Source organism: Pyrus communis, chromosome 16, assembly GCF_041283825.1.
Source record: "Pyrus communis isolate YQ-2024b chromosome 16, ASM4128382v1, whole genome shotgun sequence".
NCBI lineage: Eukaryota > Viridiplantae > Streptophyta > Magnoliopsida > Rosales > Rosaceae > Pyrus > Pyrus communis.
Genome location: NC_142580.1, coordinates 4,635,399 through 4,662,556, shown reverse-complemented (window position 1 = coordinate 4,662,556; position 27,158 = coordinate 4,635,399). Strand labels below are relative to the sequence as shown.

Below are 27,158 nucleotides of genomic sequence, written 5' to 3'. Positions count from 1 at the left end.
TTTAAATAAAAATTATGTAAACTATCATAATTTAATTTTATAAACATTTTAACCTAAAAATATTTAGATTCCGATAAATATTAAAAAATCACTACACCGACACCATGAAACTCATGGAACACTATGAAAGAATACGAAACATATAAAGAATTTATTTTTCAGTTACTTTAACTGTTAGATTTAAATTTGAACCGTTAGATCTTTTTTTTCAACCGTTGAATTTGATCATATTAGATCTTAGCCGTTGAATTCAATGAATTTATAAATATAAAACTAAACAAATATATATATATATATATATATATATATATATATATATATATATATAGTGGACCATCCCTACTAACTCGGGGGAATCTTGACCTAAAGTTGCCCAATAAATGATTTTTGGGTTAAAACTCATATTTGCCCTCAGGGTTGGAGCAGATTTAGAACCTAAAATTTGAGTTTTACTCCAAGGGTTGAAATATGTCTAAAGAGACTATTTAAACAATGAGACTTTTCATAGATTCATCGTCACTTTATTTTTTTTGCACAATTTTCATACTAAAAATATAAACTTGATCATCTTAAATTTATGGGTAAATTACATTTTACCCCCCTTAAGTTTGGGATCAATTTCAATTTCTTATATCTTTAAAACATTTCAATTTCATACATTTACTTATCATTTTATTTCAATTTCATGAATCCGTTAGAAAATCCGTTAAGTGATGACTTGGCAAATATGAGATCAATATTTATGCCGTCATGGCTGACAAATTTATGCAAAAAAAATAATTTTTTATACATTTAAAAACCCACCTCCCTCTCGTCCACTTTCTTCACCTCCCCTCCCATCCAAAAACCCACCCCATCCCACCCCACCCCACCTCCCCCACTTTCCATAACCTCCTCGTCGTCTCCCTTCACCCCCTGCACAGCATCGCCGCCGACAACAGGCCCAGCGATGGCAACCTCTTCAAAATCTCCCAAAGATAGCTCGCCGGCAGACCGCCCAAACCCGTAGCCAAATCTATATAGTCCCCGGAGTCTCCGAACTCGTCAAGGTCCGGAGAGTCAAAACCGCCACCCAGCTTGTCACCAAGATCGCGATCAACGTCACCATGCCCAGCCAGAAGACCATGTGCTCAAGGACCACTAGAGGCTGCTTCAGCGATCGGCGTGCGTAAAGGAAGATCCACGCTCCGGTGAGGGAGACGACAGTGAGAAGAGAGGAGGGGCTGGAGATGAGGGAGTAGGCGACTGAAGGGGGATGAGGGAAGGGGTTCAAGGGATTTTGGGATTTTTGGGAGGAGGGGGTGCGTGGTGGGCGAAGGGGATTTTGGAAATATTTTTTTTTAAATTTTTCTTTAATTAATTTTTTAATTTTTTAATTAAGTGTTTAGTCATGTGACACAAATGTGGCAGCCACGTCATCACAAATGAGGACTCCATATTTGCCACATCATCACTTAACGATTAATTTAATAGATTTTTTAACGGTTGTATGAAATTTAACAAAAAGAAAAAAAATACTCAATGTATGAGATAAAAATGTTTTAAAAATATTGTATGAGGTTGTAATTGTAACGAAACTTAAAAGGGTAAAATGTAATTTACCCTAAATTTATTTATTTTTTTATAATTAATTTATGTTATTTGATCATCGTAAATTTCTTCAATTTGACATTGAAAATTGAACTGTGATTATAAAAAGAGAAATGCTAACGAGATTCTCTCAAAGTGAGACTCTTTATGGACTATCTGTCACCTAATAATTTAACGTCAATTCTTGTGCTAATATTATAAAATATTGTACCAAAAACATGAGGTGACATATAGTCTATGAAAAATTCTACTTTTGAAAGAGTCTTCTTGACATTTCTCTTGTAAAAAATAAAAAAGAAGTGTGTGAATAGTAGGAGTGTAACTCAGGTGGGTTAAGCAGGTTGGATGGTCAAACCAACCCTTCACAATTCGGGTTTGAATTCGCCTAACTTTATCCAGTTCAATCTTATAACACTTGATTTTGCATTTAAAAAAAAAATTTGAACCAACATATCATCATTCATACAAAAGTTGAAACAAACAACTTGGAAATTATTTCTAATGTTTCAACCATGCAAAATTAAAATTAAATTATAAAACGCATACCAAAGCTTCAACCAAAAGCAATGTAAAAGTGATACTCTCATTCATTATCCATATGAAAACCGACAATAAATATCAAATTAGCATTCAAAAATTTATATATAACTTATATAATATGAAGTGAGATGGGTATTATGTGCATAAACGAATTTGTGCTTAAAATCGGGTTGTGTTTGGATTGACATGGGCGGGAAAGACATCAACCCAAGCCAACTCAAGGTGATTGGGTTGAGGTCCGGTTGGATTTGGGCAAGTTTTTTCTTCGTTCTAATCTGACCGATCGAATTTGAAATCAAGTAGGACATGATGGGATACCAGTTGACCCAACTCAAGTTGCACCCCAACTAAATAACACCAACTTAAATAATTATTAAAAGGGGTGTGTTATCCACACACACCATTTTTACTTCTTTCATACTCTTTGAATTTTCGGCCGTCGGATCGAATGAATCAAAGAATATTAAAGGATATAAATTAACAATGACTGTGAAAAAAAAGTAAAAAATAATGTGTAGATAACACATCATTTATTTTGTAATAAATAATTAATTACAAAAAAAAAAAATTACTCTAACCACGTGCCGACACCATGTCGGACTTATTTTGTAAGCTAGTTCCGTAAAACGGCGCGGTTACACTCTTGTGGATTCTGAAACTAAACAATATTTAGAAATTCAAAGGCGTCAATTCGCCAAAGACTAATGTCTGAAAAATTCAAGCTTTCTCTCTGCCTGTGGGTGCGAATTAACCCTTGATTTTCCCCAAATTCTTCAAATTTAGGGTTTACAGCAGGAGCAGCATAGCAGAGAAAATCAGTGCCGGTGATCGTTTTATGCCCATTGTCCTAAAAGGGCAAAAATTTTGAGGGGTGTTGTGGGAATAAAAGTACCCAAATGAAGCGACGCAAGTTCGATTCCTTGCTGCCGCCGAGTCGACTCAGAATGTTTCAGGTTTTATTTGGGGCAGTGTTCGTCTACTTGCTCCTGATCAGCTTCAAAATACCCCATGTTTTGAAATCCGGGTTCGGGTCGTCGGGTTTGGACGACGGGCTGCTCGAGACACTGGAGGACGCATTTCCCATGACGTTTTGGCTCGAGAGCGAGGAGGAAATGGGCGAGAGGGACGCCCCGAGCAGGCCGGCGGGGGACACGTTTCGGGTCTCCGGCGGCTCACCGTACCGGACTCCCCAGCGGCAAATGCGGGAGGTCAAGAAAGTTTCCGGCTTGGTGTTCGAGGACACTCTGTTCGGCGGCAATGTCAGTAAGGACCAAGTCTCCGAGCTTCACAGAACTACCAAGAGCGCTTGGGCAGCTGGGAAGGAGCTGTGGGCGGAGCTTGAGGCCAGAAAGCTTGAGTCTGACCTGGAGACCAAGCCCGAGAACCGCTCCGATCCGTGCCCGGGCTCGTTTTTTCTGTCCGGGTCCCAATTCGAGTCCCTGAAACGGGTAATGGTTATTCCCTGCGGGATGACTCTCGGGTCTCACATAACGGTGGTGGGCACGCCGAGGTGGGCCCACTCGGAGTACGACCCGAAGATTGCGATACTGAAGGAGGGGGACGAGGCGGTGATGGTCTCTCAGTTTATGATGGAGTTGCAGGGTTTGAAGAACGTGGAGGGGGAGGACCCGCCGAGGATACTGCATTTCAATCCGAGGTTGAAGGGGGATTGGAGTGGGAAGCCGGTGATCGAGCAGAACACTTGTTACCGGATGCAATGGGGGTCGGCCCTCCGCTGCGAGGGGTGGAAGTCCCTGGCTGATGAAGATACCTGTAGGTGGCTTCAATGTGTTCTAATTGCTTTGCTTAATGAATTGAGAAATAAGGGGTCTTTGTGTTTTTGGGTTGTATTTAACTAAATTATAGTTTGGTAGGTAAAGAGTATATTATATTAGATGTGCCAATCTGATCTAAATAAAGCGGTTGCGATTCCATTATTTGGTGAGATTGTTATGTGTTTTCTGATTCTTTTGTTTTGTGAAGTTGATGGACAGGTGAAATGTGAGAAATGGATTCGTGACGATGACAATAAGTCGGAAGAATTGAAGGTCACATGATGGTTGAACAGGCTGATAGGACGAACAAAGAAGGTGACCATAGACTGGCCATACCCTTTTTCAGAGGGAAAGCTGTTTATTCTTACTGTAAGTGCTGGTTTGGAAGGTTTCCATATCAATGTTGATGGTAGGCATGTCACTTCTTTCCCTTATCGCACTGTGTACCTTTGTGTTGTGATATTAACCTACAATGTAAGGAATGCGGAATATCTTAAAATCTTATTCACGGATTGACAGGGATTTGTTCTTGAGGATGCTACCGGACTATCTGTAAATGGAGACATTGATGTGCACTCTGTGCTTGCAGCCTCCTTGCCCACATCACATCCTAGTTTTTCGCCTCGGATGCACCTTGAAATGGTTACGAAGTGGAAAGCTCCGTTTCTTCCCTATGGGCATGTAGAGTTGTTTGTTGGCATTCTGTCTGCTGGCAACCATTTTGCGGAGCGTATGGCTGTGAGAAAGTCTTGGATGCAGCATAAATTAATCAAATCTTCGCGTGTTGTGGCTCTTTTTTTTGTAGCACTGGTAAGGAATGTAGAATGTTTGTTTTGTGCTTTGATAAATGTCAAGTATTTACAGTATTTGGAATTATATTTTGACAGCATGGAAGAAAGGACATAAATGTAGAGCTTATGAAAGAAGTATATTATTATGGGGACATTGTTATAGTTCCTTATATGGATAACTATGATCTGGTAGTATTGAAGACTGTTGCAATTTGTGAATATGGGGTAAGCTTCATAACTGGACTTCAAATTGGCTGTACTTATTTTTTTCTTATGGATATACTTAACATCAATGTATGTGGTTCTTTACAGGTTCGCACTGTGCCTGCAAGGTATATCATGAAGTGCGATGATGACACATTTGTCAGGGTGGATGCTGTGCTCAAGGAAGCACGGAAAGTTCATGGGTATAGAAGCTTCTATATTGGAAATATGAACTACCACCACAACCCTCTTCGCCATGGTAAATGGGCAGTGACATATGAGGTATGCATTCTTCTGCTCTTCACCAATGATTCTAAACAACAAATTATACAAACTTGAGATTGATGTACAACTTCACTGTTTGTAAGTCCTTTCTGGTATTCTCTAAACCATTAAGTAATTCTGATCTTCTCAAGCTGTATATGTCCTTTAAATATATTGCTTAATGTGGTTAACATTCTTTTCTCTGATTTTAAGGACAAATGTTTACAACTTGTGATTTACAAGTTTATCTTCGAATGCTTAGCTTTGATCTTGTGCCTCATGTTAATACGTTTTCTGGTAAATTCTGTTTGTGACTACTCTTAGTTGAGTGTTGATGCTTTGGATTAGAGTAATATTTTTTAGCAATCAAGAGACAGAGGAACAAATTTTTACTTAAAAAAGGAGATAGAGGAACCACCATTAATTTGACAGCCTTAATACTCTTACCAAACTCTAGCTTTTAATGTGAATATTTTATTCGGTTTTCTTATCTACCTGATTGTCATTTGCCTCATTGCGTATGTTGTCGTCTGCAATTGTGACTGGTGATAAGAATTAGATAGTATTTAGCTCCTAACAATCAATATGTCATTTAAAGGTGTCACTTTTTAGTTCACGTTCATATAGAATTCGTATATGGGTTGTGTCATGAGCAATCTCTCATCCTTCATATTTTTCCTTGGTGAGCACCAGGAATGGCCAGAAGAAGATTATCCACCCTATGCAAATGGTCCAGGATACATAATCTCCTCTGACATAGCAAAATCCATCGTATCCGAGTTTGAGAAGCACAAGTTGCGAGTATGTCATGAAAATACTGTTTTTTCTTGTTAGCATCTGTAGTCCGTGTACAGGTCTCCATATCTTTAAATTAACTTCTGTTCTGTGCAGTTGTACAAGATGGAAGATGTGAGCATGGGAATGTGGGTGGAGCAGTTCAACAAATCTAAACCGGTGGAGTCTGTGCACAGCTGGAAGTTCTGCCAGTTTGGGTGCATCGACAACTATTACACCGCGCATTACCAATCTCCGAGACAAATGATATGCATGTGGGACAAACTGCAACAACAAGGGAAACCCCAGTGCTGCAATATGCGATGACCAGTAATGACGCATTGATCAACATTTTCTTGCTTACAGTATAAAGAATGTGAAAAGAGGAATACAGAGAAACAAGTTTTGCCGTCATAGTATACCGTTGTAAATATCCGGTGGGGGTTAACTGTGTCAAATTTTTCTCACCTAGGTTGCTTTCTCGGTCCCTCATTTACCCTTTTTACAATTGTAAAGAAGTTAGATGGAGAAAGTTACTGTTCTGCCCCTGTAGAATCTAGCCAACCATATGTGGTGATGTAAATGTGGATACAGAAAGAGCCTTTGTAATGAAAGTTGATTCTTTCTGAGTGGTGATAATGCTACAAAAAGATGGAATCAAATTCCCTAATCTTCTTTTTATATGCCATTTCCTTTGGGTTTTTGAATTCTTTTATCTTATTTTTTATATAACATCGAGGCAAGATGACACGTACATTGGTTTAGCTAATTGGCTTAACCTAGTTATCGCTACGAACATTGAGGAGAAATCTCAACAGTTTACAACAAAAAGTTGAATCTCAACAAATTTTATAGGATTCATAAAAAGTTCAAACCTCAACTTGCATTTGAACTTTAAAATCCATCTACGAAATTTCACAATCTACACTACCAAAAGCAATAACCAAGCCAAGCAATAGATTAACCAAGTCCCTGCAAAAACATCACAAACAGACTAAGTTGATTAGACCAGTCTACTCTCTGTACCGTCTTGAAATGTGAATAAAAATTTTGAAAAATGAAACAACAAAAGGGTAAAAGGAGAGATTGAATACGTACCAATCTGCCACGATCGAAGCCTTGAACCGTAATTATATGAAGCTCCAAAGAAACAATCATTGGTGGTGTTGATCCCACTGGGGCAATTACATATAAACGAGTTGTAATTCCCATAATACCCGCAAACTCCATTACTCCTCTCACAATTAGCACACGAACTCGGATACTCGTTGTTCACACTAAACTTGTACTTGAGGGCAATCCCGTACTTCCAACTATTAGGATCAGACTCACGTTCGTTGAAGCTGTAAAACCCTGAGTAAGAGCTGCACTGCAGCTTCTCCAAATCCATCTCGAAAGCCGGCCCGAGATCCACCGGCGTGTAAACACAACAGGTGGATGTCGGGAGGTTGATTGTGCTGATCGCCTGACATGAGTACAAGTAGCTACAAATCGGGGCACCTTGGTTGGCACATAGGGTGATTTTTGAGCTGTTTTTTTTGTCAGTGTATAGGGAGTTTTGTTGGAAGATTGGAGAGGTGGAAAGTGAGCAGTCGAGTAGGGCAAAAACGTTGTCGTCTTGGAAATCGAAGGGTGCGTCCCAGTCTAGGGCAAACCCTTTGGATTGTTGTTTGCATGAACATGTTGACATGGAGGGGTCTGAGATGTACATGACCTTGTTTGTGTAGTCTATGTGGGTGATGGGGTAGGATCCGCTGTGGGTTGTGAAGATGGGGTTTCCCTGGCTGCACGACACGTGAGGGTTGAAGCGCGGGTCGCCACAGCCGGGGTCGCTGCCGAATGGGAACTTGAGGGGGAGTTCGCCGCAGGATCTTTGGCAGGTTTGGGAGGAGATGAAGGTGAGTTGGAGGAGGAAGATGGAGAGGAAGGTGATGGAGAGAGTTGGTGTTGAAGGAGAGCTAAACTTCATATTGTTGTGAGTTTGGAGAGGAGAAAATGATTAGTTTGATGAGAGGGTGTGAAGTGAGGCCTTGGTGCTGTGTTGGTGTCTATATATATTATGAAGTGGAACAAGAAAGCTTAGTGAGTTTACAGTTTCGGGCCTAGAGGTTTTCAATAAATAAAACTACTTGTGTCATCTCAACTAATGTCGAGCTAGTGTAAGGTATACTTAAAAAAATAGTATACCAGACGATCACTTGAGATGATACAAGTATTAATATTTCGCCGAAAAGAAGGAGCATGTAGTTTTAGATGTCATCAACACTTTCGATTGGCAGTAGCTAGTTTTGTTTTTGTTTTCTTCATTCCAGTGAAATAGAGGAAGTCCGGAATCAAACTCGATACCTAAAGTGCAAAGTTAAATGTTCATACCCACTTAGCCAGAATACTAGCTAGCTTTAGATGTTCCGTGATTCTCTTTTCCCTTTTAACAGATGCCTTTGTTCCCCCTGCCTACCTTTGAATTGATTATCTCCCTCCTTCTCAAATGACATCTCGAACAATAATTTAATTAATGGAGACACGAAGTAATAAGTTAATAACCATTTAATCCGATGAACAGTCTAGGAATCAATATTAATTCACCATGCAGTTCTTGGTCACATAACTCACATGGCTTGTAACCCTAACTATCGACTTGCTTCTGTAGAAAGCACTTATGCTTGAAAGTACTTTATTAAAAACGCCGACACCGGTTTTTAGAATCCGAAATTTTTTTATTTGTTTTTGTCAAATGCACTACTTTAAGCATCCTTAATTAGTTATCTGAAATCACTTTTAACCTTTTCAAAAGCATTTTCAAACGTAATATATTTTTTGTGATTTGAGATCCCAATACGGCTACCTACCCATAGTTTCGTCCCCAAAGCAATTGTAGCCCTGGCTTTCTATATATTTTTTGAATTTCCATTCACAAACTCAACTTTTTGCTTGGAGTAATGAGTATATATTCCCCACCACTACCACTTCAGCCCTAAATCAGAAAAAAAAGAGAGATCAAAAGCATGGTGTTCTGGAATTAAACCGGATTGAAAATGCAGCAATGATGATTTCTCCTCCATTTATTGAACTTTTGCAAATTATTTATGTCATCATCGAAGACATTATTTGTTGATAACGAATTTTATTCTTAATAAGTTTCCAATAATATATGTAACTGGGGAATAGTTCTGTTGGTAGGGTATCCAAACTAAAAAAATTGTTAAGCGCAAGTCGTGGATTGCCTTAGGGGAACTTTACATGTACATGTGAGAGGGGAAATTATATCAAGGGAGAAGAACTTACTCAATCACGATGAGTGGCAAGATTATAAGTTTATCACATGACGTTATTTGTTTGGGTGTTTTTCTTTTTGGTACAATGATGTCCTACCATTAGAGTAAAGGGAGAGAGAGATTTGAGTTAAGTCACCCAATGATTTTGCCACAATGAATAAGTATTAAATTTGTCATTCAAGTGAGCTGAACTGAAAACCTTTTATTTATAAGTGAAGAATAATACAATCAAACTCTAATGCTAGTAGTGTAATTTTCGGAGATGGTAAGCTTGAGATCGACTACCTATGTGTTCTAATTGCATACAAGTTTTTTTCGTTCAAGTTAAAACACACAATAATATATTTTATAAACTCATTTATCATTTTGAGCCCGGCCCAAGTCTTGGTATTTGATGTCAATAAATTGGCCCAAACATATAGGGCCCAGTTAAATATCTTTATCCAGTATTGTTTCTCTCACTAAAATTAAATACCTGCCGGAGGAGAGTGGAGGCCGAATGAAACTCGAGATATTTACAGGCAACAGCCATCCTTCTGAAGACAAGTTTCTGGGAAGTTGGAAGCTTTCGAGCTTTTCACAGTCGACCACTTCTAAGGTAACACCTCTCATGCATCCCAGCTTCAAAAGCTTGTCCCTTTTGCCACCTTGTTTCTTTATTTTTCAGTTTTGAGTACTTTTTATTGATTGCTCACCAAGTGTTTGATAGAATGCGTGAACCACTTTTAATTTGTTTTAGTTAGTGACGGAGTGTGCGTGTGATTGTGAATGTCAATTTGATGAAATTTTTGAACGTTTTATCGGTTTCGGAATCAATGTAGATAGTAGCAACTTGAATGGTTTTATTGCTTTTGCAATCAGAATTTGTTCATTGTTCAGGTATTGCCATGCAATGTAATTGTGCTACTCTCTGAATTTTAATGAAATTCTCTGTTTGTAAATGATGTTCGGCGAACGAACAAAGGTTGGTTATGTTATGTATGCTTTGATGTATAGGCGCTATATTTTGTTTTACGAGAGTTTTTATATGTTTAGTGTTTGTGTTTAATTGTTACCATACAGGTGATGTGATGAAGCAACCTCTTTGCTTTGGTTCTTCTCAATGGAGGAAAGCCGCTGCATTACTAGAAAAGGGTCCCAAAAATTGTTCTTGATGGGTTCCTTGAGTAGATATGAAGAGGCGAGCCATCTTGTCAGTCTGTTGTTTTCAGATCTCCTATCATCGTCCTTGCTTAAATCTTGCTGTAAATTCTTCACTATTCATCTTTAGGAGATGTTTGAGTCATGGAATTTCCTTAGGAGCAACACATACAAGGCCTTTTCCTGACTATTCCCCCAAGAAACCGTCCATCAAAGATGCCGAACTTGTACATCACATCTCCACCACAATTAAGCTTCGCTGCTCTGAGCCTTTTTGCAGTATTCTGAAGCCTTATGAATCTCATTTCAGGTCTGACCATCTTATTTGGGTCCTCATGAATATTAAGAATGACTATAAACTAGTGTTGGATTTGTTTGACTGGGCATGCTTACGAAGGGACCCATCATTAGAAGCCCACTGTGTCGTTGTACAAATTGCTGCAGCATCAAAGGATCTTAAAACAGCGCATGAGCTTATTCATAATTTTTGGGCAAAACCCAAGTTAGATGTTAGTGTTTCATTCGCTCGCTTTTCTGATCGGTTGATATACACTTACAAGGATTGGGGTTCAGATCCCCATGTGTTTGATGTTTACTTCCAGATCCTTGTTGAAACTGGGATGCTCAATGAAGCAAGAAAGCTTTTTGATAAATTGTTGAGCTATGGGTTGGTTATCTCTGTTGATTCCTGTAATTTATTTCTTACTCGGCTATCAAGCACCTTTGATGGGATTGAGATGGCAATAAATTTTTTCAATGAATATCCTGAAGTGGGTTCTCACTGGAACACCATATCATACAATATTATCATTCATTGTCTTTGTCGATTAGGGAAAATAAAAGAAGCCCACCATTTACTCCTGCAAATGGAGTTGAGGGGTTGTATACCTGATGTTGTAAGTTATAGTACTTTAATCAGCAGATATTGTTATGTTGGAGAACTACAGAAGGTGTTGAAGCTCATCGAGGAAATGAAAATAAAAGGATTGATGCAAAATTCCTATACCTATAACAGCATAATACTCCTTCTATGTAAGACTGGTAAACTATCTGAAGCAGAAATGGTACTGAGGGAGATGATGGTTTTGGGAATACTTCCTGATAATGTTGTCTACACTACTCTAATTGATGGATTCTGTAAGTCGGGGAATGTTCCTGCTGCAAGTAGGCTATTTGACGAAATGCGGGGTAGGAAAGTTGTCCCCGATTATATAACATATACTGCCCTTATTCATGGATTTTGTCAAATAGGGAAGATGACAGAAGCAGATAAGCTCTTCAATGAAATGGTTAGCAGAGGATTAGAACCAGATGAAGTTACTTATACAGCACTTATTGATGGTTATTGCAAAGCAGGTGAGATGATAGAGGCGTTTTCTCTTCACAACCAGATGGTTAACATGGGGCTTACCCCAAATGTTGTCACTTATACGGCACTGGCTGATGGCCTTTGTAAAAGAGGGGAGGTAGATGTAGCAAATGAACTTCTTCATGAGGTGTGTAGGAAGGGCCTTCAGCTTAATGTCTGCACTTACAACTCAATTATTAACGGCCTTTGTAAGTCGGGAAAAATAGCGGAGGCAGAAAAATTGGTGGAACAAATGGAGGCTGCAGGGCCCTGTCCTGATACTATTACTTATACCACTTTGATGGATGCATATTGTAAGATGAGAGACATGACCAAGGCTCAGAAGGTCCTGCGTGAGATGCTTGATAGAGGGCTTCAACCTACAGTTGTCACATTCAATGTGCTGATGAATGGATTTTGTTTGTCAGGAATGGTGGAAGATGCTGAGAGGCTACTCAAGTGGATGTTGGAGAAGGGTATAGTGCCTAATGCCGCAACCTACAATTCTCTCATGAAGCAGTACTGCATTAGAAATAATATGCATACTACGACGGAAATTTATAGGAGCATGTGTGCTGGCGGGGTGATTCCTGATAGCAACACCTATAACATTTTGATAAAAGGGCATTGTAAGGCAAGGAATATGAAAGAGGCATGGTTTTTGCATAAAGAAATGGCAGGGAAGGGATTTATTCCCACGTCAAGTTGTTACAGTGCACTTATTAAGGGTTTTTTCAAGAGAAAGAAATTTGCAGAGGCAAGGGACCTATTCGAAGAAATGAGGAGACATGGTGTGGTTGCAGATAGAGAAACATACAACATTTTTGTTGATATGAACTATGAAGAAGGGAACATGGACATTACTCTTGATCTTTGCGACGAAATTATAGAGAATTGTCTTGTTGGCAAGCCCAAGAACGAAGACACGTAGCAGAATTGCTCTAATGGGATCTCTTGGAGAGAAATTCAGTTTTAGTTCCTGCGGACTCGCATCTGCGATATTATCATCACGGTAATAGTTCTCATCCCGATGTGTTTAGTATGATATAGGATATTGCACAGCCTCTCCGAAATGATGATATTGAAATGTTAGTAAGTTCTTATTGGTATCATTTCTAGACCTTTTCCCATTACTTGATGAATCTATACTGCGCAGGTTATGAGCTATTACTCTTTGTTAGCCAGGGACCTACGTGTGTACCTGGCTATCGAACATTTGATACGAAATCAAAGATAGATGAAGCTGGGCCCTAAGTAGTAGGGCTGTTCCGTAAACAGATCCAAGCAATCTCAAGATGGCTATTTCGCTCAAATGTTCTGTTGGATTTCATCACTGCCCAAATGTTCTGTAAACACGAACCTCCTGGTATGTGCAGATTTTTCTTCTTTCATGATTTCACATGAAACCGTTCCATGCAGCTTAGAAATGTTATGTCAGCATTCTTCTGATCTTAACTACTTTGGCTGGGTGCAGCACTCTTGGTAAAGTTGGAGGATGTAAAAGCAGACAACATGCAGAAGTGCCTGCATCCCAGAAAATCAGCAAAGAAAAAAGTTAAGCTGATACGGCTTCACCAGGGGCAAATTGCAAATACAACCGCTTCAAGGGCCAACTTAAGACCAAGGAGACCGAGCGAGAATGAAGGACTCGGAAGGAACTCGGAAGAATTGCAAACTTCGGGCTGCCCCCGAAATGCTTTCTGGTCTCAACGAGCCATTCCATTGCTTTGAACCCCCGATAGATTTGTAACATGACTGTTTTTTGCAAAGATTGCCGCTACTTGTGTTACTGTGTATGTTTACAAACAAAACCAACAAATCAATACAAAAAATAGTCATTAGTTTTTTATTTTGAATTCCATTTTCTGTACACACGTCATGTGAATTATGAAATCTACACACAAGTAATGAAAATCAGTTTATTCAAGAAATTCAACTCGGCTCAGAGCTGTGTCCTAGAAGGGATGTCACAATTTTTTTATATATCGATATTATAGAAAGAGTGCACACAAAAGCAGTAGCACCAGTGGTCTAGTGGTAGAATAGTACCCTGCCACGGTACAGACCCGGGTTCGATTCCCGGCTGGTGCATTTTCCAAGATATTAATTTTTATTTTCCTTCTTTTTTCTTAGTTTTGTAAATACGACAGTATATGATATCTCCTTTATTTTTTTTGCGAGAGATGCGTGCAGGGAACAGGTGCGTTCTAACGTGCAAGAATAAGCCACGCAGTTCCAGTTGTCGTCGTCTTACGTGCTCCCACCTCCGCCGCACGACACACCAACTTCCTATCTGACTTTCAAATACGCTGAAAGTCAATACGGCAAACAAATCACTGTCGAAATTTTTTAGATCAACAATGATCCTACTCTAACACACCGATATTATTTCTAATTTTATCAGTTATCTAATTCATTAAGTGTGAGATTTATTATAAAAAATATCTGTACTAGTTAAAATAAGGTAATCATATTTAATTTCCACCACCGACGTGGGATTGCCACACATATTGTCATTACTTTTACACCAAACTGTCACTTTCTAAACCTCTACCTTCTCCTTACTATCTTTCATGCGCATTCATAAATAACCGGATCCCAAACCACAGATTTTGCATCTGCATTTTGAGAGCTTTTCGAGTGTGCGAGTAAATCTGAATCAATCATGGCGAAGAGCAACGTGAAGGTTTTGGGAGCGTGGCCGAGCCCATACGTGATGAGGGCTCGGATCGCGCTCAATATCAAGTCAGTGGAGTATGAGTTTCTGGAGGAGACATTCGGATCCAAAAGCCAGCTTCTGCTCCAGTCCAATCCCGTCCACAAGAAAATCCCAGTTCTGATTCATGGCGACAAGCCCGTTTGTGAATCTCTCATCATTGTTGAGTACATCGACGAGGTTTGGTCCTCTGGCCCATCTATCCTCCCTTCTGACCCGTTCGATCGCGCTACTGCAAGATTCTGGGCTGCCTATATCGATGAGAAGGTAACTGCATGGTTTATTTTCATGTCCTTAATTTTTAATTGTTGTAGGCTGATCTCATTAATTTATTATTATTCTTTTTATTATTATTCTTTTGGATTATCCAGTAAAATGTAAGGGATTTGATGAATGATGCACGTCGCTTTTTTATTCTTTGCTATTTAAAATATGGGGTGGTTGCGGCGACGGCAGAGAAATCACGGCTCCGACCCTCCAAAGAGGGGCGGACAACCGCCAATCTCCCTGGAGCGGAGCCTCGTAATTTAACCAGTACGATTCATTACTTGATAAAATATGTTTAAAGGTTTTGTTGCTAGTCTTTCTCTTTATTAGGTCTCGAATAAGATCTATTTGGAATTGCTTATAGAATGATTAATATCTGCTTAATTAGTTCGTACAAAAGATTTTTCCAAACGTGTTCTAAAATATGTTAACTTTTGTAAATATTGGTGCCGCTGGTGCAGTGGTTTCCCGCGATGAAAGGCATTGGTGCTGCTCAAGGAGATGATGCAAGGAAGGCAGCAGTCGAGAAAGTTGCCGAGGGGCTAGCTCAGTTGGAGGAAGCCTTTCAAAAAACCAGCAAAGGCAAGGAGTTCTTTAGCGGAGACAAAATTGGGTACCTAGACATTGCGTTCGGGTGCTTCTTGGGGTGGCTCAGAGTCACAGAGAAAATGAATGGGGTCAAACTTCTGGACGACGCAAAGATCCCAGGGCTGGTCAAATGGGCTGAGAAGTTCAGTGCAGATCCTGCCGTGAAGGATGTTATGCCGGAGACTGACAAGCTGGCTGAGTTTGCTAAGATTCTTGCGGCCAAAACGAGAGCTGCATGGGCTCCCAAGTGATGAATTAGTGAATCTAATTAACGGATCTTGTTTATTTAAACGAGTGATTAAGTCGGATGTGTTAGACTGATGTAGTTTGGTAAACTCGTGGACTTTGGCCTGTTTTATTTTGTGTCTGGTTTTTATGTTAATTTGACAGTGAAATAAAATCATTTACGTGCTTCTATTAGCTCAATAGTTGTTTTTTATATAAACCATTCTTAATTATAATATGAGTAGACGATATAGTTGAAAGAAAATAATTATGTGAATAATTGTCAACTATTGATATGTTGTGAGATTCACTTGTGCTACTTTCGTCTTGCGCACAGGGGCTCAGAATCAGAACAGTTATAGGGTAGGGAATTCTTGGAATGAATCTAAAAACCTCACTCAAAAATCAAGGCTTGCAATTTTTATTTTGGCACAAGCCCGGAAAATCTCTAAAAACAACCCTAATTTAGTGGTTTTGGAAAGAGACTTTTCTACATCTCGATACACCGCTCTGGGTGTTCGAATAGATCACTAATTGAGTGTTAACTTAGTTAAGTAATCGTGATGAGGGCTACATTGCCCTTAAGCTCAAATCCGTCGACTACCGAGTTTCTTTCAGGAGGCAAAGATGGCAGCAATCGAGCAAGTGACAGGAGGGCTGGCGCTGCCGGGGGAAGCCTTTGAGAAATCCAGCAAAGGCAACGTCTATTTAGGCGGAGATGAGATCGGATACATGGACATTTCATTCGGTTGTTTCTTGGGGTGGCTCATTCTAAACGAGAAGCTGCATGGAACCGAACTGCTGGACCAAACGAAAACGCCGGGGCTGGTAAAATTGGCTGACAAGTTTTGTGCACATGCTGCTGGATGTTATGCTTGAGACTGACAAGCTTGTTGAGATTGCTAATTAGATTGTTGCTGCCAAAGCAAGAGCTGCAGCGGCTCTTAGGCGAGGAACTTACATGTATCTGAGACGTGAAAGTGATCGTATGCAGGCCAGACATATGTCGACTATAGTTTGATAAAACTTATAGCCTGGCCTTTTTTTATGTCTGCATGTAGTGGAGTGTGTGCTTATTGAGCACTCACAATAGAGAGCACGTCTCCCGTGTTAAGTATTTTCTTTTTCAAAAGAGTATATCATGTTTTTATATCACATTTCTATACCATTTTAGGTGACATTTGATGTGGACAGCCATATTATTTGAAAAATTTGTAAAACCCAAGGAAATGAGAGAGAAAGACTTCTCGTATACCACAATCATTATTTAATTAACTAATTTTTCTTAATTATTAATTTATTAAATAATGAAATAAATTTAAAAATCTAATTAATTCAAATAATGTGTCTGTTCACATCAAACACCACCTAAGATGATATGAAAATGTGATACAAAAACATGGTATGAATAGCATTACTCTTTTCAAACTCTTTTAACTCCCTAGGTATAGTATCTTCATAAAACAACATACAATATGAATATGCGAAGACCGAGGGCTCCAATGAGCTATCATCATCTTCTTTCAAATATTGTCAATAACGAGCTAGCCTTTCCTTCAGTCCGAGACCACTAAAGAGCACTCAAATTCTAAATCTATATTCTTGTATTTTAGTATTAAAAAAGGTGATGAATTTATGTATTTTGGTTTTGTTCTTCAATACAAAGACTCAAATATTTGAGTTTTGAGTCTATGAGAAGAGTTTTAACAATTCAGCTATGTGCATTGAAGATGATTGACTCAAAACTCATATTTGGGTTTTAACAATTTCGTTATGTGCATCGAAGATTATTGGACTCAAAACTCAAATCTATTTTTTTTTTTTTTGTTGAATAATATTTTTTCTAATTAAAAAAAAAAAATTAACATGAGCTCCACCTTGAACTCAAATCTCATACTTTAGTCTCAGCTTGTTCGGAAACTTACATGAGTTTTAAGTCCCAATGCATTGGAAACCCTTAAACTTATATTTAAACTCAAATATAAAATTTGAGTCTAAATTTTCCAGTGCATTGAAAATGCTCTAAAAGGACAAAATATTGAGGTACTTGTGCCCTTTCCAAAGTAAAATGACCTAAAACTTTTCTGTTTCAAAAGTCATATTTTCAAATGATGGTGTTATCCACACATCTTTTTTTACTTTTACACACTTTTTTCAAATATTTATTGTAGATCTTAGAAATTGAAAAATATCAAATGACAAAAATTAACAAAAAATTTATAAAAATATAAAAATAAATGTGTGAATAGCACCAACGATTCTCAAAACTTGCACATCATAAAAGTGAATATCCACTGGCACAGGCGTCGTTGTGTGCTTTTGTTATTTTCCCCGATATTGGTTATCATTGGGGTGGGATTGAAATTGAACCCCGAATAGTGAATAGAATCAGATCCAAATTCCAGATGTTACTGCCCCAATCGCATAAGGAATAAGCCCAATACCAAGTTGGGTCTGATTCTGATATGCCTTACTCCAAAATATGACAAGCTTTTTAATACGTTTTACTTATTAAGAAAACGATTACATTGAAATGGCACCTGGTTGCTTATGGTATAAGATTTGTTATTTTCTTTTTTACGCGGACGAAAAATGATGCGTAAACGACAACGAAAAAGATTAAACAAAATTAGTTAAATAAGATTATCATTTCTTCATTTCGACGGTTAACGCATAAAAAATTTAGTACACATTCCTATTTGAATGTATATGCATTACATGACGTATCAATTTCGTGTATCAAAATTTGGTAAGTTTTGGTACATAACATATCTACTTTGTTGTTTACAAAAATAATATGTGATTTATTAGGATAAATATGTGGATTATTAAGCCATTGAAAAAATCACACGAAAAGACTTCTTTAAGAAAATCAAGAACAAAAGGGCGAGTAGGCCGATGCCAATATCAGACCACGCACCAAACCAACCGTGACAGCTGAGAACGACCTTCGTGTTTCCTCTACTATTTTCACACTGATTTTCCGATTTACAGGCAAAAGAAAACAAAACCCAGCACCGGTTTCTGCAAAAAAGCTGTCTTCTTTTGATCGGCGGCGAGTAGAGTGGTAGCCTCAGCTAGCTAGAGAGAGTTAGAAATGAAGGGAGAGTTAAAAGTGGACAAGTTTGGATACGAGGTGAGGACCTCTTCAGACGCCTGCATCTCCGCCATCAACGCCTTCTACGACCAGGTGGGTACCATCGATTTTTTACTCCTTCTCGATTTCTCTGGCTTTGGTGTGGGAAAATCTGAGATGGGTTTTTGAGATTTTTCATTTTTGACGAGTGAATGAAGGTTTTGAATTATGGCCGGCGGCGGTCAGTGATATTGGAGGCGGCAGCGCACGACGGCCAGTGCGTGCTTGCTAACATACTGGCTGCCCATTTCCTCTCCTCCTCCGATCCTTCTCGTGCTCCTCCTCATCTCCAAGCCGCCAAGTCCCAGCTGGTGAGTTTCTTTGGTCAAATTTAACCCTTTTTGTTGATTAATTTTGGATATTTACTTATGTGGCGTGATGGGAAATTTGTTGTGCAAAGGAACAAGCTACCCCGTACGAGAAAGCAGTGTTTGCTGCTGTCAATAGTTTGATTTCTGTGGATAGAGACGATGATGTTGCTTTTGAGTTGCATTCAAAGGTGGGCCAGCGCCAGTTTCTTTCTATTGGGTTTTTATTTCCTTGATGAGCATATCTTACTTGGTTTCTTAAGCTTTTAATTTGCCAGGAGAATCCTCTCCGCATCCTCAAAATCGTGACCGTGTCCATCGTATATCGTGGGATCAGTTTTCGATCGTATACTATTCATATTTAATTTAAAATAAAAGTATTTAAAATGACTTCTGACACATACACTGTCTCATATCCCCATATAGAGGATCAGGAGAGGATCCTCATTCTTTAATTTATGGTTTCTTGGCAATTGTAACAAGGTCGTTAGTAACTATTTGGTCAGTGATGCTGGTATGGCGGATGATCCAGCGCAGAAACTGAGTTGGAAATCTGCCTCAAACTATAAACTTCTTTCACTTCAAATTCCAATTTTATGTATAAAGAGTTCACTGCTTAATCCTTTACATGATTGCTCAATCACCTGCCTATGGAAATCTGCTCTTATGATTTAGTGGCATCTTCTCTAGTTTGCATAACCGATATATCATCCGAAGGCAAGACATAAATGGGTGTTAATTAAGCATGATTTTGCTCGGATGTTTTCAACTATGTTTTCAATTGCTTGTTTCTCTTTGTTTTTGAAAATGGCAGATATGGTAGGAGACACACTGTGTGGTTCAAGTATTTTGTATAAGAATGACAGCCCTTCAACACAAGTTTTGTCTTTATTGTTTGTAATGGCTCTGTCGGTTAAATGTTAGTTCTTTTTTTTTTTTTTTTTTTTATTTATTTTTTTGCAGCTCTTGAAATGTTTCCCTAAAGATTTGGCTTCTCTGAAAAGGGCCCAAGTGCTCTGCTTCTACAGTGCTCGACCTGATCTATCGTTGGATCTTGTTCAACAGGTTCATTTCTGTATGTGATGTCTATATTTTCGTTGAATAATGTTGAGCACAGTGGAAGATATGTAATTTGTTAGCCGCTATTTTTCTGGCATCTTGCATGAGTATTGAGCAATTTCAACCAAATAATAAAAGTTTATGGCGTAAGATATAGGTATTAGGAGAGCACATTTTTCTGCGGTTTTGAGTGTTTTAAATAGTAGTCGAATCATTTTACATTTTCTCAATTCCCTCGTAACAATTTTCTAACAGGTTCTTCCCAGTAATGAAAAAGAAGATTACGTGTACGGCATGCTTGCTTTTCCTTTATTAGAGCTTGGACGAATGGAAGAGGCTGAGAAAGCTGCAAAAAAGGGATACGAGATCAACAAGCATGACAACTGGGTGCAACATAATGTGAGCTTTAATCATTTATTCTGCTTCATATCACTATCTGTTAGTTGTGCAAGAAGTTTCTAATGCTTAAGTTCTTGATTGTAATTCATGTGTTCTTAACTTCTTATGCAGATGTGCCATGTTCTTCAGTATAACTGCCACTTTAAAGAAGCAGTAGAGTTCATGGAAGAATGTTCACCTTCATGGGATTTGTGTTCGTCATTCATGTATGCATATTGAATTAGTTTATAGTTTGATTTTTTTTTTCTTTCACTTTACTTGGTAATTAGATGCTAATAAGTGTGACAATCATCAGGCTTACACACAATTGGTGGCACGTAGCTCTTTGTTATTTAGAAGGCCATGCTCCAATCCAAAGAATCCGAGATTTATACGACCATCGAATCTGGAAGGAGTTGGAGAAACCTGATGCTGCACGTCCAGAGGTTTGTTGAAAGTATTTTTTTAGATCACCCGGCTCTTTTGCATCTTCGGTTCCTAACGTCTTGTGCAATTAGGTCTACTTGAATGCCCTTGGGTTGTTGTTACGGGTGCATGTTCGAGGTGAAATGGATGCCTTTGAGGACCATTTGAAGACTTTAGCTAATTGTGTGACAGATCAAGTAAGTTAAACCTTGGGTTCATTTTCATTTTTCTCAAGAGGTGAGCTCGTTTATGCAGCAAAGAATAGTGATTTGAAAAGTGCAGAATACACCCATAGAATAAGGGATAGCTTGTATAAATGTGTAGAAGGAGAATATTTATTAATTTTTCGATCGCTAGAACTATAATTTAGGAAAGAATTATATGAATTGGTATCTCTTATTGCAATGTTATTTTGCTAGGTGATGGGCATTCCATGCTTTGTGTGCTTTAATTGTTGTCAGACACAGTTCTGTTATCTGAATTTGTTCCATTTTGTTCAGGCCAACTGGTATTTAGAGTGGCATCTTGACGTGTTAATTTTATGGGCGTTGACTTGTACTGGTGAAATTTCAAAGGCAGAAGAATTACTTAAGGGCTTAAAATCCAGGTGAAATAACCTTCCACTCATTCAAACGCACTCTATCAACCATTATCTTTCAATGTATTAATTCCTACTTTGGTCCTCATGTAGAATTGCGAAGATGAACAAAAAGAAGCAACAGTTCATGCAGAAAGCAATGCTGGTTTGTTCATTTCTTTCTGCATCGTCTCTTCAAAGTTAGCTTTATATTTGTATTCTATGTTGGTCTCATGTTGTACCACCTACTGAATCTTCTTCGTAAGGGGAGCATAGCATTGAACGTTTTATGGGCAGTAAGAAATCGTGTTGTTACTTTTATCCAGGGCTCTTTTACCCATACTAGCAGCAAGAGAATGAATTTAGAAGATTATCGTTGTTATGTTTGGTTTGTCATTATAAATAACAGGACAATATCTTCGTTATCAGCTTGCAGAAGCCACGTACGAGTATGGGAAGGGTAATGAAAAACAAGCATTAGAATTGCTTGGTCCTGAATTTGATGCAGATAACTGCAAGGTATTATCATTGAGAACTGATTTCCTCGTCTTATTCTTCTCTATTTCCACTTAGAGTAGCGCTAAAGAATTCTTGTGTACTATCATTCAAGATGATCGGAGCATCGGGTGAACAGCTTGATATATTCAATGAAGTCTGGTACTGTATGCTGCTTAACAATGGACAAGCTGCAAAAGGTATGATACACACGCTATTGTTTCGCCATCAAGCCCCACCGGTGGCTTTCTTCTGACTTGTGTGCGGATTTCAGCGATTGAAGTGCTTGAGAAGCGGATCAAAACAAGAGAGGGTATCCCCTTCTTTTGGCGCCTGCTGGTATATATATCTGCCATACTAAATGACATACTTTAGCTTCGTGCTCCTCGATTAGAATATGAGCAATAGGAACGATTTCAGTCTGAACAGTTTCGTGTAACAGCTTCATGTCTTGCTTGCAGGAGAGAGGATATAAACTGGCGGGCAGGGAAGAGGAGGCAACAACTGCAAGTGAGGAAGCCAAGCGTTTGGAGAACGCATATTTCCCGTAACCAGTAAGATATCACAGCCAAGCCGAACACTTGCACATCTCCATGACCGTGGAGTGAGAAAACCAGGTGTTGTACATGTCCCCTGTATTATGTGTACTATCCTTCAACGTTACATTGTACTTCCAATGTTCCATCTACATGGCATTCTCGTGTAACATGAACAAATATTTACATTTTGTTTCAACTAAAAGAACAACCTAGTTTCCTACTTTGGAAACAGTTAGTTGATGCTTCTTTCGCAATTATGTGTTTACAATGGGAAAACGAAGAAACAGGGTAAGACAGCCTAACCAGCTTGATGGTTAGACACTCCTACAGGAAAACAGGCTCCAATTGAGAAACCAAAATTGAAAATTCCATGCTAGAAATCACATTTATTATAATGCTTCGATATATGACACACAGAAACAATGAACGATAGATGTGCGGTTTAGGATTCAATGGTCGACGATTGATTGAATTGGAAATATAACTCAGCAGACGTGAACAAAACGCCAAAATTTGATTTGGAAGGAGATTATAGAATACAGAGACAGAGAGAGAGAGAGAGAGTAAAAGCCAGAAGCAGGCGAAAAGCAGAGGGGAGTTCCAAAGTTTAACCAAACACAAATCCATTCCTGTATTCACATGTCGCAACCGTCTCTGACTTCCCCCTCACTCTTTCACTTCAGTGACTTCATTTGTCGGTCAAAACCCGCACATGCACACTAGACCCCACGCCCCGCCCACGGGCCCCACACACGTCCAATCAAATCATCCCTTTGCCACGTCCTCACCCATCACGTTCGAACTCGAAGCCCGGGACACCCCACGTGTGCGGTTCCTGATCCGCTTCAGCTCCTCCACCACTTCCTTGGCGTCCGGCCTGTCGTCCTTATCCGCCGCAACGCACCTGAACGCCAGCTCAGCCGCCGCATACACGCCGTCGGATACGTCCCCGTCGACAACCAGAACCGGGTCCACCACCTGGTGTAGCAGGCCCGTCTGGATTTTCTGCACCACCAAATCCGCCAGCGCCAGCTCCCTCTTGTCCCTCCGCTGGTCCACCGCCTTCAGCCCCGAAACCAGCTCCAGTAAAACGACACCGAAACTGTACACGTCACTCTTGTCGGTCAACCGGAACGACCGGTGGTAATCCGGGTCCAAGTACCCAGGCGTCCCCTGCGGGCCGGTCCAAACGTACCCGGAACTGGACGACGTCCTTTCGGGGAAAACCAAGAGCCTGGAAAGCCCAAAGTCCCCGACTTTAATCCGCATATCTTTCTCGACGAAGATATTCGACGACGTTATGTCTCTATGGACCACCGGTGGCACCACCGAGAAGTGCAGGTACTCCATAACCATTGCGGTTTGCAGAGCAACGTCGACTCTCACCTGCCACGTCATCGACCCTTTCCGGTAGAGGCTCTTGGGGCCGTGGAGGTGGTCCGCGAGGGTGCCGTTGGGGACGTAGTCGTAGACGAGAAGGAGGCCTCTCGGGTCGCTGCAGTAGCCGTGGAGTTTGACTAAATTTGGGTGGTCAATGGAGGAGAGTATTAGGATTTCGTTACAGAAGCATTTGTTGGAGAAGGCTTTACCGGATGCGGCGGCGCCGCGGAGGGGTTTGTGGAGGTGTTTTACGGCAACGACTCTGCCGTCGTAGAGCTGACCCAGATATACAGACCCGAACCCGCCGTCCCCGATTTTGCGTTTCGGGTCGAATTGGTTTGTTGAGGATTCAAGCTCTTCGTATGTGAAAACTGGCGGGAGGAGGTTGGCGGAGCGGTGGCGGTGGAGGAACAGAGTTGTTGGGTCTTCTTCTGTTGCAGCGGAGCTTAATCTTTTGGACCTGAAGACGGCTATGACAACAGAGACGACGAGTAGGAAGCAAGCCAATGTGAACACGGAGGACAAGATGGCGATTCGATTCGGGTTGTCTTTGCTAATCCACGGCGGCGTGAGGTGAGTTTCGTCGTAAAAACAGAGGAATGGCTTATTTGGGTCGGAGGAGTTAAAGCCGCAGAAGCCATTGTTGGACTTGCAAGCTCTGCAGCTGGAAAAGTAAGAGTCTTGAGCTTCGTCCCACTCCAGCTCGATCCCAATTTTGAGGAAATCGTCGAGAAAGCTCAAGACGTCGTCGTGGCAGCCCTGCTGGGTGACAGGGCGGTGCGGAGATCCGCAGTCGTTGAGAAGCTTGAGTGGGTGTTTGATGAGCTTGCAGTCCCAAGGGCAATGGCTGCAGTTGGGAAGATTTGGCGGGAAGCAAGGCTCGAGAACTGAGAGGCGGGAGCAGGAGGCGTCGGATATTCGGAATGGGGTGGCGGAGATATTGATCGAGCGGCTAGGAATGGAAGGATAGTTAGAGGACGAGCAGTTTGTGACTGTTGAGTTGGTGGTGTGGGGAAAGAGGAGAAGTGAGGAGGCGATGGGATCGTAGCCGATGAGAGAGAAAGAGAGGTTATTGATGGAGATGGTGGAGTGGGGGGCAGAGCATTTGATTTGGAAAGAAGGGTGACCGCAGCCTGGTGAAGAAGAGAAGGGGAACGGCGGCGGTGAAGTGAATGGTGGACATGAAAATGTGGAGGAGGACGATGGTTTTGGGAAACATGAGTGGGCGGCGGTGGCAGCTGAGTAGAGTGTTAGGAGGATCAGGACTGAGAGCGCGACGGAGTGTGGTGGTAGTGGTGGTGGAGGCATGGATGTGGAAGGGAATGGGAGTGAGAAGGGAGTGTAAAGAGTGAAGTTCCAGTAGTCATGAAAGGAAAAAAAATTGAGATTTTGCATCCGAGGGTCACGTGAAGTGAGGTGGAGATCGAGATAGAGGACAAAAAACCTCGAAAGCGGTGGTGGACCTGGTGGGTGAATAGTGGTGATCGAGGTGGGTTGAATAATGGTGAAGAGCTTTTCATTGTGAGCTGAGTTTTACGTTGAGTACCATTTACCGTTATAAGTATTGGACGATCTGTATTCACGAGATTACAGTAAAAATAATAATTCAAATTATCCTAGTTTATATAATGTTAATCACGAGCTGGTGATTTAGTGGTAAATGGTGGATTCCGAAACTTCCTTCAAACTAAAAACTGAAGGTCTCGGGTTCGAAACCCGCTGCTGGTATGGAAGCCAGACTTGTGGTTAAAAAGAGGCTAAAATGCTTTTATGAGTCTTTCCGACCTTCAAAAGAGCCGCGGCAAGCTGGTTGAAAAATGCCGGACGCAGGCTCGCTTACACGAAGGTAGAGTAAAGTCAGCCAACCGTTAGCAATCAACGCTAAAACTTCTATGCTTAATAAATTGTGGAAGCTTAATATCCCTCCTAAACTTAGTATTTTTGCACCACCGAGAGTATTTTCAAACTCAATGAAAGAACTAATTTGTTATTTTATATAGATATATTCAATGAGTTTTATGGCAATGTATTTTTTATTCGTGGTGGCAATCAAGGTTTGTGTTCATGCAGTAAAACGTCTTCTACAAGAAAATTTTAATTATTGTGATCAAAGATCCAACAATTAAAATTTTCAAATATGCTATAACAATCTTTATATTTCTCGAAGTTGAAATTACAACCAAGTAGTCTAGCTTTATCTCCATTAAATTGATATGTAACAAAAATAATACTTTTCTCAATTTAATCTTCACAGTTCAATTTTTGTAATACGGATTGCTGAAGAAAAATTAGTAAAACTACAAGACGAATAAAGTGGTGGGAATGTTATTTACCTCTTCCTTCCCTTTTCCATTTCTTCTATTCTCTTACCTTTCATTTTCCACGGTGAAGAATGCTTTTACTTTTATCTTTATAGAATGTCACATCACATTCAGACATACTTTAACTTTTTTGGAAGAGAATCCTCTCTTGACCTTAGTACGAGAATTCTTCTGATCACGAAATTCAGATCGTTCAAAATTAATTTAACGGCTTCAAACAGGAGGTTCTCTAAAAATTATAATAATTGCAACCATTAAATTAAATTTGAACTGTTCGAATTTCGTTATCAAGAGGATCCCCATCCTATGCTCAGGAGAGGATCCTCTTCCAACTTTTTGAAGCTCTGAAATTACTTTGGTATTATTAACAGAAGCTTCAGATCTCTCCCTTCAAAATGATTGCCATTTTATTATTTGCTTGATTACTTCAATTATGACACGATTTTGCTTTATATATGCAAGGATTCTTATCAATAATGAAGTTTGCAGCTGTTTTGTACGGTCAATGGTAAAAAAAAAAAAAGGTTTGTAATTGCAGGAATAGGAGGAGAATTATAAGGATCAATCAATTGTACATCGTACGGTTATAAATTATTTTAAAATTTAAATTGAATATAAATAGTACCTACAAAAACTGATCTCACAATATACGATGAACTGACACGATTAATTGATCTTTAAATCTCTACAAAAAGAATCCGGTGAGAATCCTTGTCTGTACCTGCGGATAATTAATTGTTCTGATTCCTGAACAATACAAAAACTGGGTCCGTCTGGTGTGCGTGTTTAGGGCTGCGGCTGATGGAGGGATAGATGTGGTGTATGTATTTTTTTTTTTTTCAAGTTTTTCTTTTATTTTTTATGAATTAGAAAATGTACATTTGATTAACGGTATAATCTAGCATTTATATTAATTTTGCTGTTTTACATATTTTTCATATTTAACTTTCATGTGGTGTATTTTTGTTGGTTTACATTGCTGTCATTTCCGAATCCCTTCCACCTAATCCTTCTCATCAAATAATCCGGATTTTTGAAATTT

The 27,158-nt window shown here is 39.7% G+C and overlaps 4 protein-coding genes, 1 non-coding gene and 2 pseudogenes across 9 annotated transcripts; 5 read left to right on the top strand and 2 right to left on the bottom strand.

Annotated features, from left to right (window-relative positions):
- Window positions 1-2,784: 2,784 nt before the first annotated feature.
- On the top strand, window positions 2,785-6,608 carry LOC137731818 (hydroxyproline O-galactosyltransferase GALT6-like; annotated as a pseudogene). The gene is made up of 7 exons (XR_015957923.1): window positions 2,785-3,903; window positions 4,114-4,346; window positions 4,425-4,715; window positions 4,793-4,921; window positions 5,009-5,182; window positions 5,858-5,965; window positions 6,056-6,608. The product of XR_015957923.1 is annotated as a hydroxyproline O-galactosyltransferase GALT6-like (transcript).
- Window positions 6,609-6,736: 128 nt separating this feature from the next.
- LOC137731817 (uncharacterized) lies at window positions 6,737-8,222 on the bottom strand. Its single transcript, XM_068471048.2, has 2 exons — window positions 7,037-8,222; window positions 6,737-6,910 (listed from the first exon to the last, which is right to left on the bottom strand). The coding sequence occupies exons 1-2, from the start codon at window positions 7,905-7,907 to the stop codon at window positions 6,861-6,863; spliced, it is 921 nt and encodes a 306-aa protein (XP_068327149.2). The 5' UTR covers window positions 7,908-8,222; the 3' UTR covers window positions 6,737-6,860.
- A 1,452-nt stretch (window positions 8,223-9,674) lies between these two features.
- Window positions 9,675-13,550, top strand: LOC148689849 (uncharacterized). Its single transcript, XM_088687999.1, has 4 exons — window positions 9,675-9,811; window positions 10,276-12,713; window positions 12,858-13,067; window positions 13,176-13,550. The coding sequence occupies exon 2, from the start codon at window positions 10,386-10,388 to the stop codon at window positions 12,630-12,632; it is 2,247 nt and encodes a 748-aa protein (XP_088544125.1). The 5' UTR covers window positions 9,675-9,811; window positions 10,276-10,385; the 3' UTR covers window positions 12,633-12,713; window positions 12,858-13,067; window positions 13,176-13,550.
- A 171-nt stretch (window positions 13,551-13,721) lies between these two features.
- Window positions 13,722-13,792, top strand: TRNAG-GCC (transfer RNA glycine (anticodon GCC)). Its single transcript has one exon. It is a non-coding gene; the product is annotated as a tRNA-Gly (tRNA).
- A 463-nt stretch (window positions 13,793-14,255) lies between these two features.
- On the top strand, window positions 14,256-15,692 carry LOC137731362 (glutathione S-transferase U17). Its single transcript, XM_068470467.2, has 2 exons — window positions 14,256-14,684; window positions 15,146-15,692. Exons 1-2 carry the CDS (start codon window positions 14,367-14,369, stop codon window positions 15,521-15,523), a joined length of 696 nt encoding a protein of 231 aa, XP_068326568.2. The 5' UTR covers window positions 14,256-14,366; the 3' UTR covers window positions 15,524-15,692.
- Window positions 15,693-18,341: 2,649 nt separating this feature from the next.
- LOC137731657 (uncharacterized) lies at window positions 18,342-22,669 on the top strand. 3 transcript variants are annotated; one of them, XM_068470835.2, is made up of 14 exons: window positions 18,342-18,687; window positions 18,792-18,944; window positions 19,034-19,132; window positions 19,905-20,006; window positions 20,256-20,399; window positions 20,511-20,605; window positions 20,695-20,824; window positions 20,897-21,001; window positions 21,305-21,411; window positions 21,496-21,547; window positions 21,811-21,900; window positions 21,992-22,076; window positions 22,151-22,215; window positions 22,338-22,669. In XM_068470835.2, exons 1-14 carry the CDS (start codon window positions 18,595-18,597, stop codon window positions 22,425-22,427), a joined length of 1,410 nt encoding a protein of 469 aa, XP_068326936.2. In that variant the 5' UTR covers window positions 18,342-18,594; the 3' UTR covers window positions 22,428-22,669. The 3 variants fall into 3 exon arrangements, with proteins under 3 accessions (XP_068326936.2, XP_088543923.1, XP_088543922.1); XM_088687796.1 differs by having other exon boundaries at window positions 18,359-18,687; window positions 22,319-22,455; XM_088687797.1 differs by lacking the exon at window positions 19,905-20,006 and having other exon boundaries at window positions 18,345-18,687.
- LOC137733031 (LEAF RUST 10 DISEASE-RESISTANCE LOCUS RECEPTOR-LIKE PROTEIN KINASE-like 1.5 pseudogene) lies at window positions 21,957-25,203 on the bottom strand (annotated as a pseudogene). The gene has a single exon (XR_015957820.1). The product of XR_015957820.1 is annotated as an LEAF RUST 10 DISEASE-RESISTANCE LOCUS RECEPTOR-LIKE PROTEIN KINASE-like 1.5 pseudogene (transcript).
- Window positions 25,204-27,158: the final 1,955 nt, after the last annotated feature.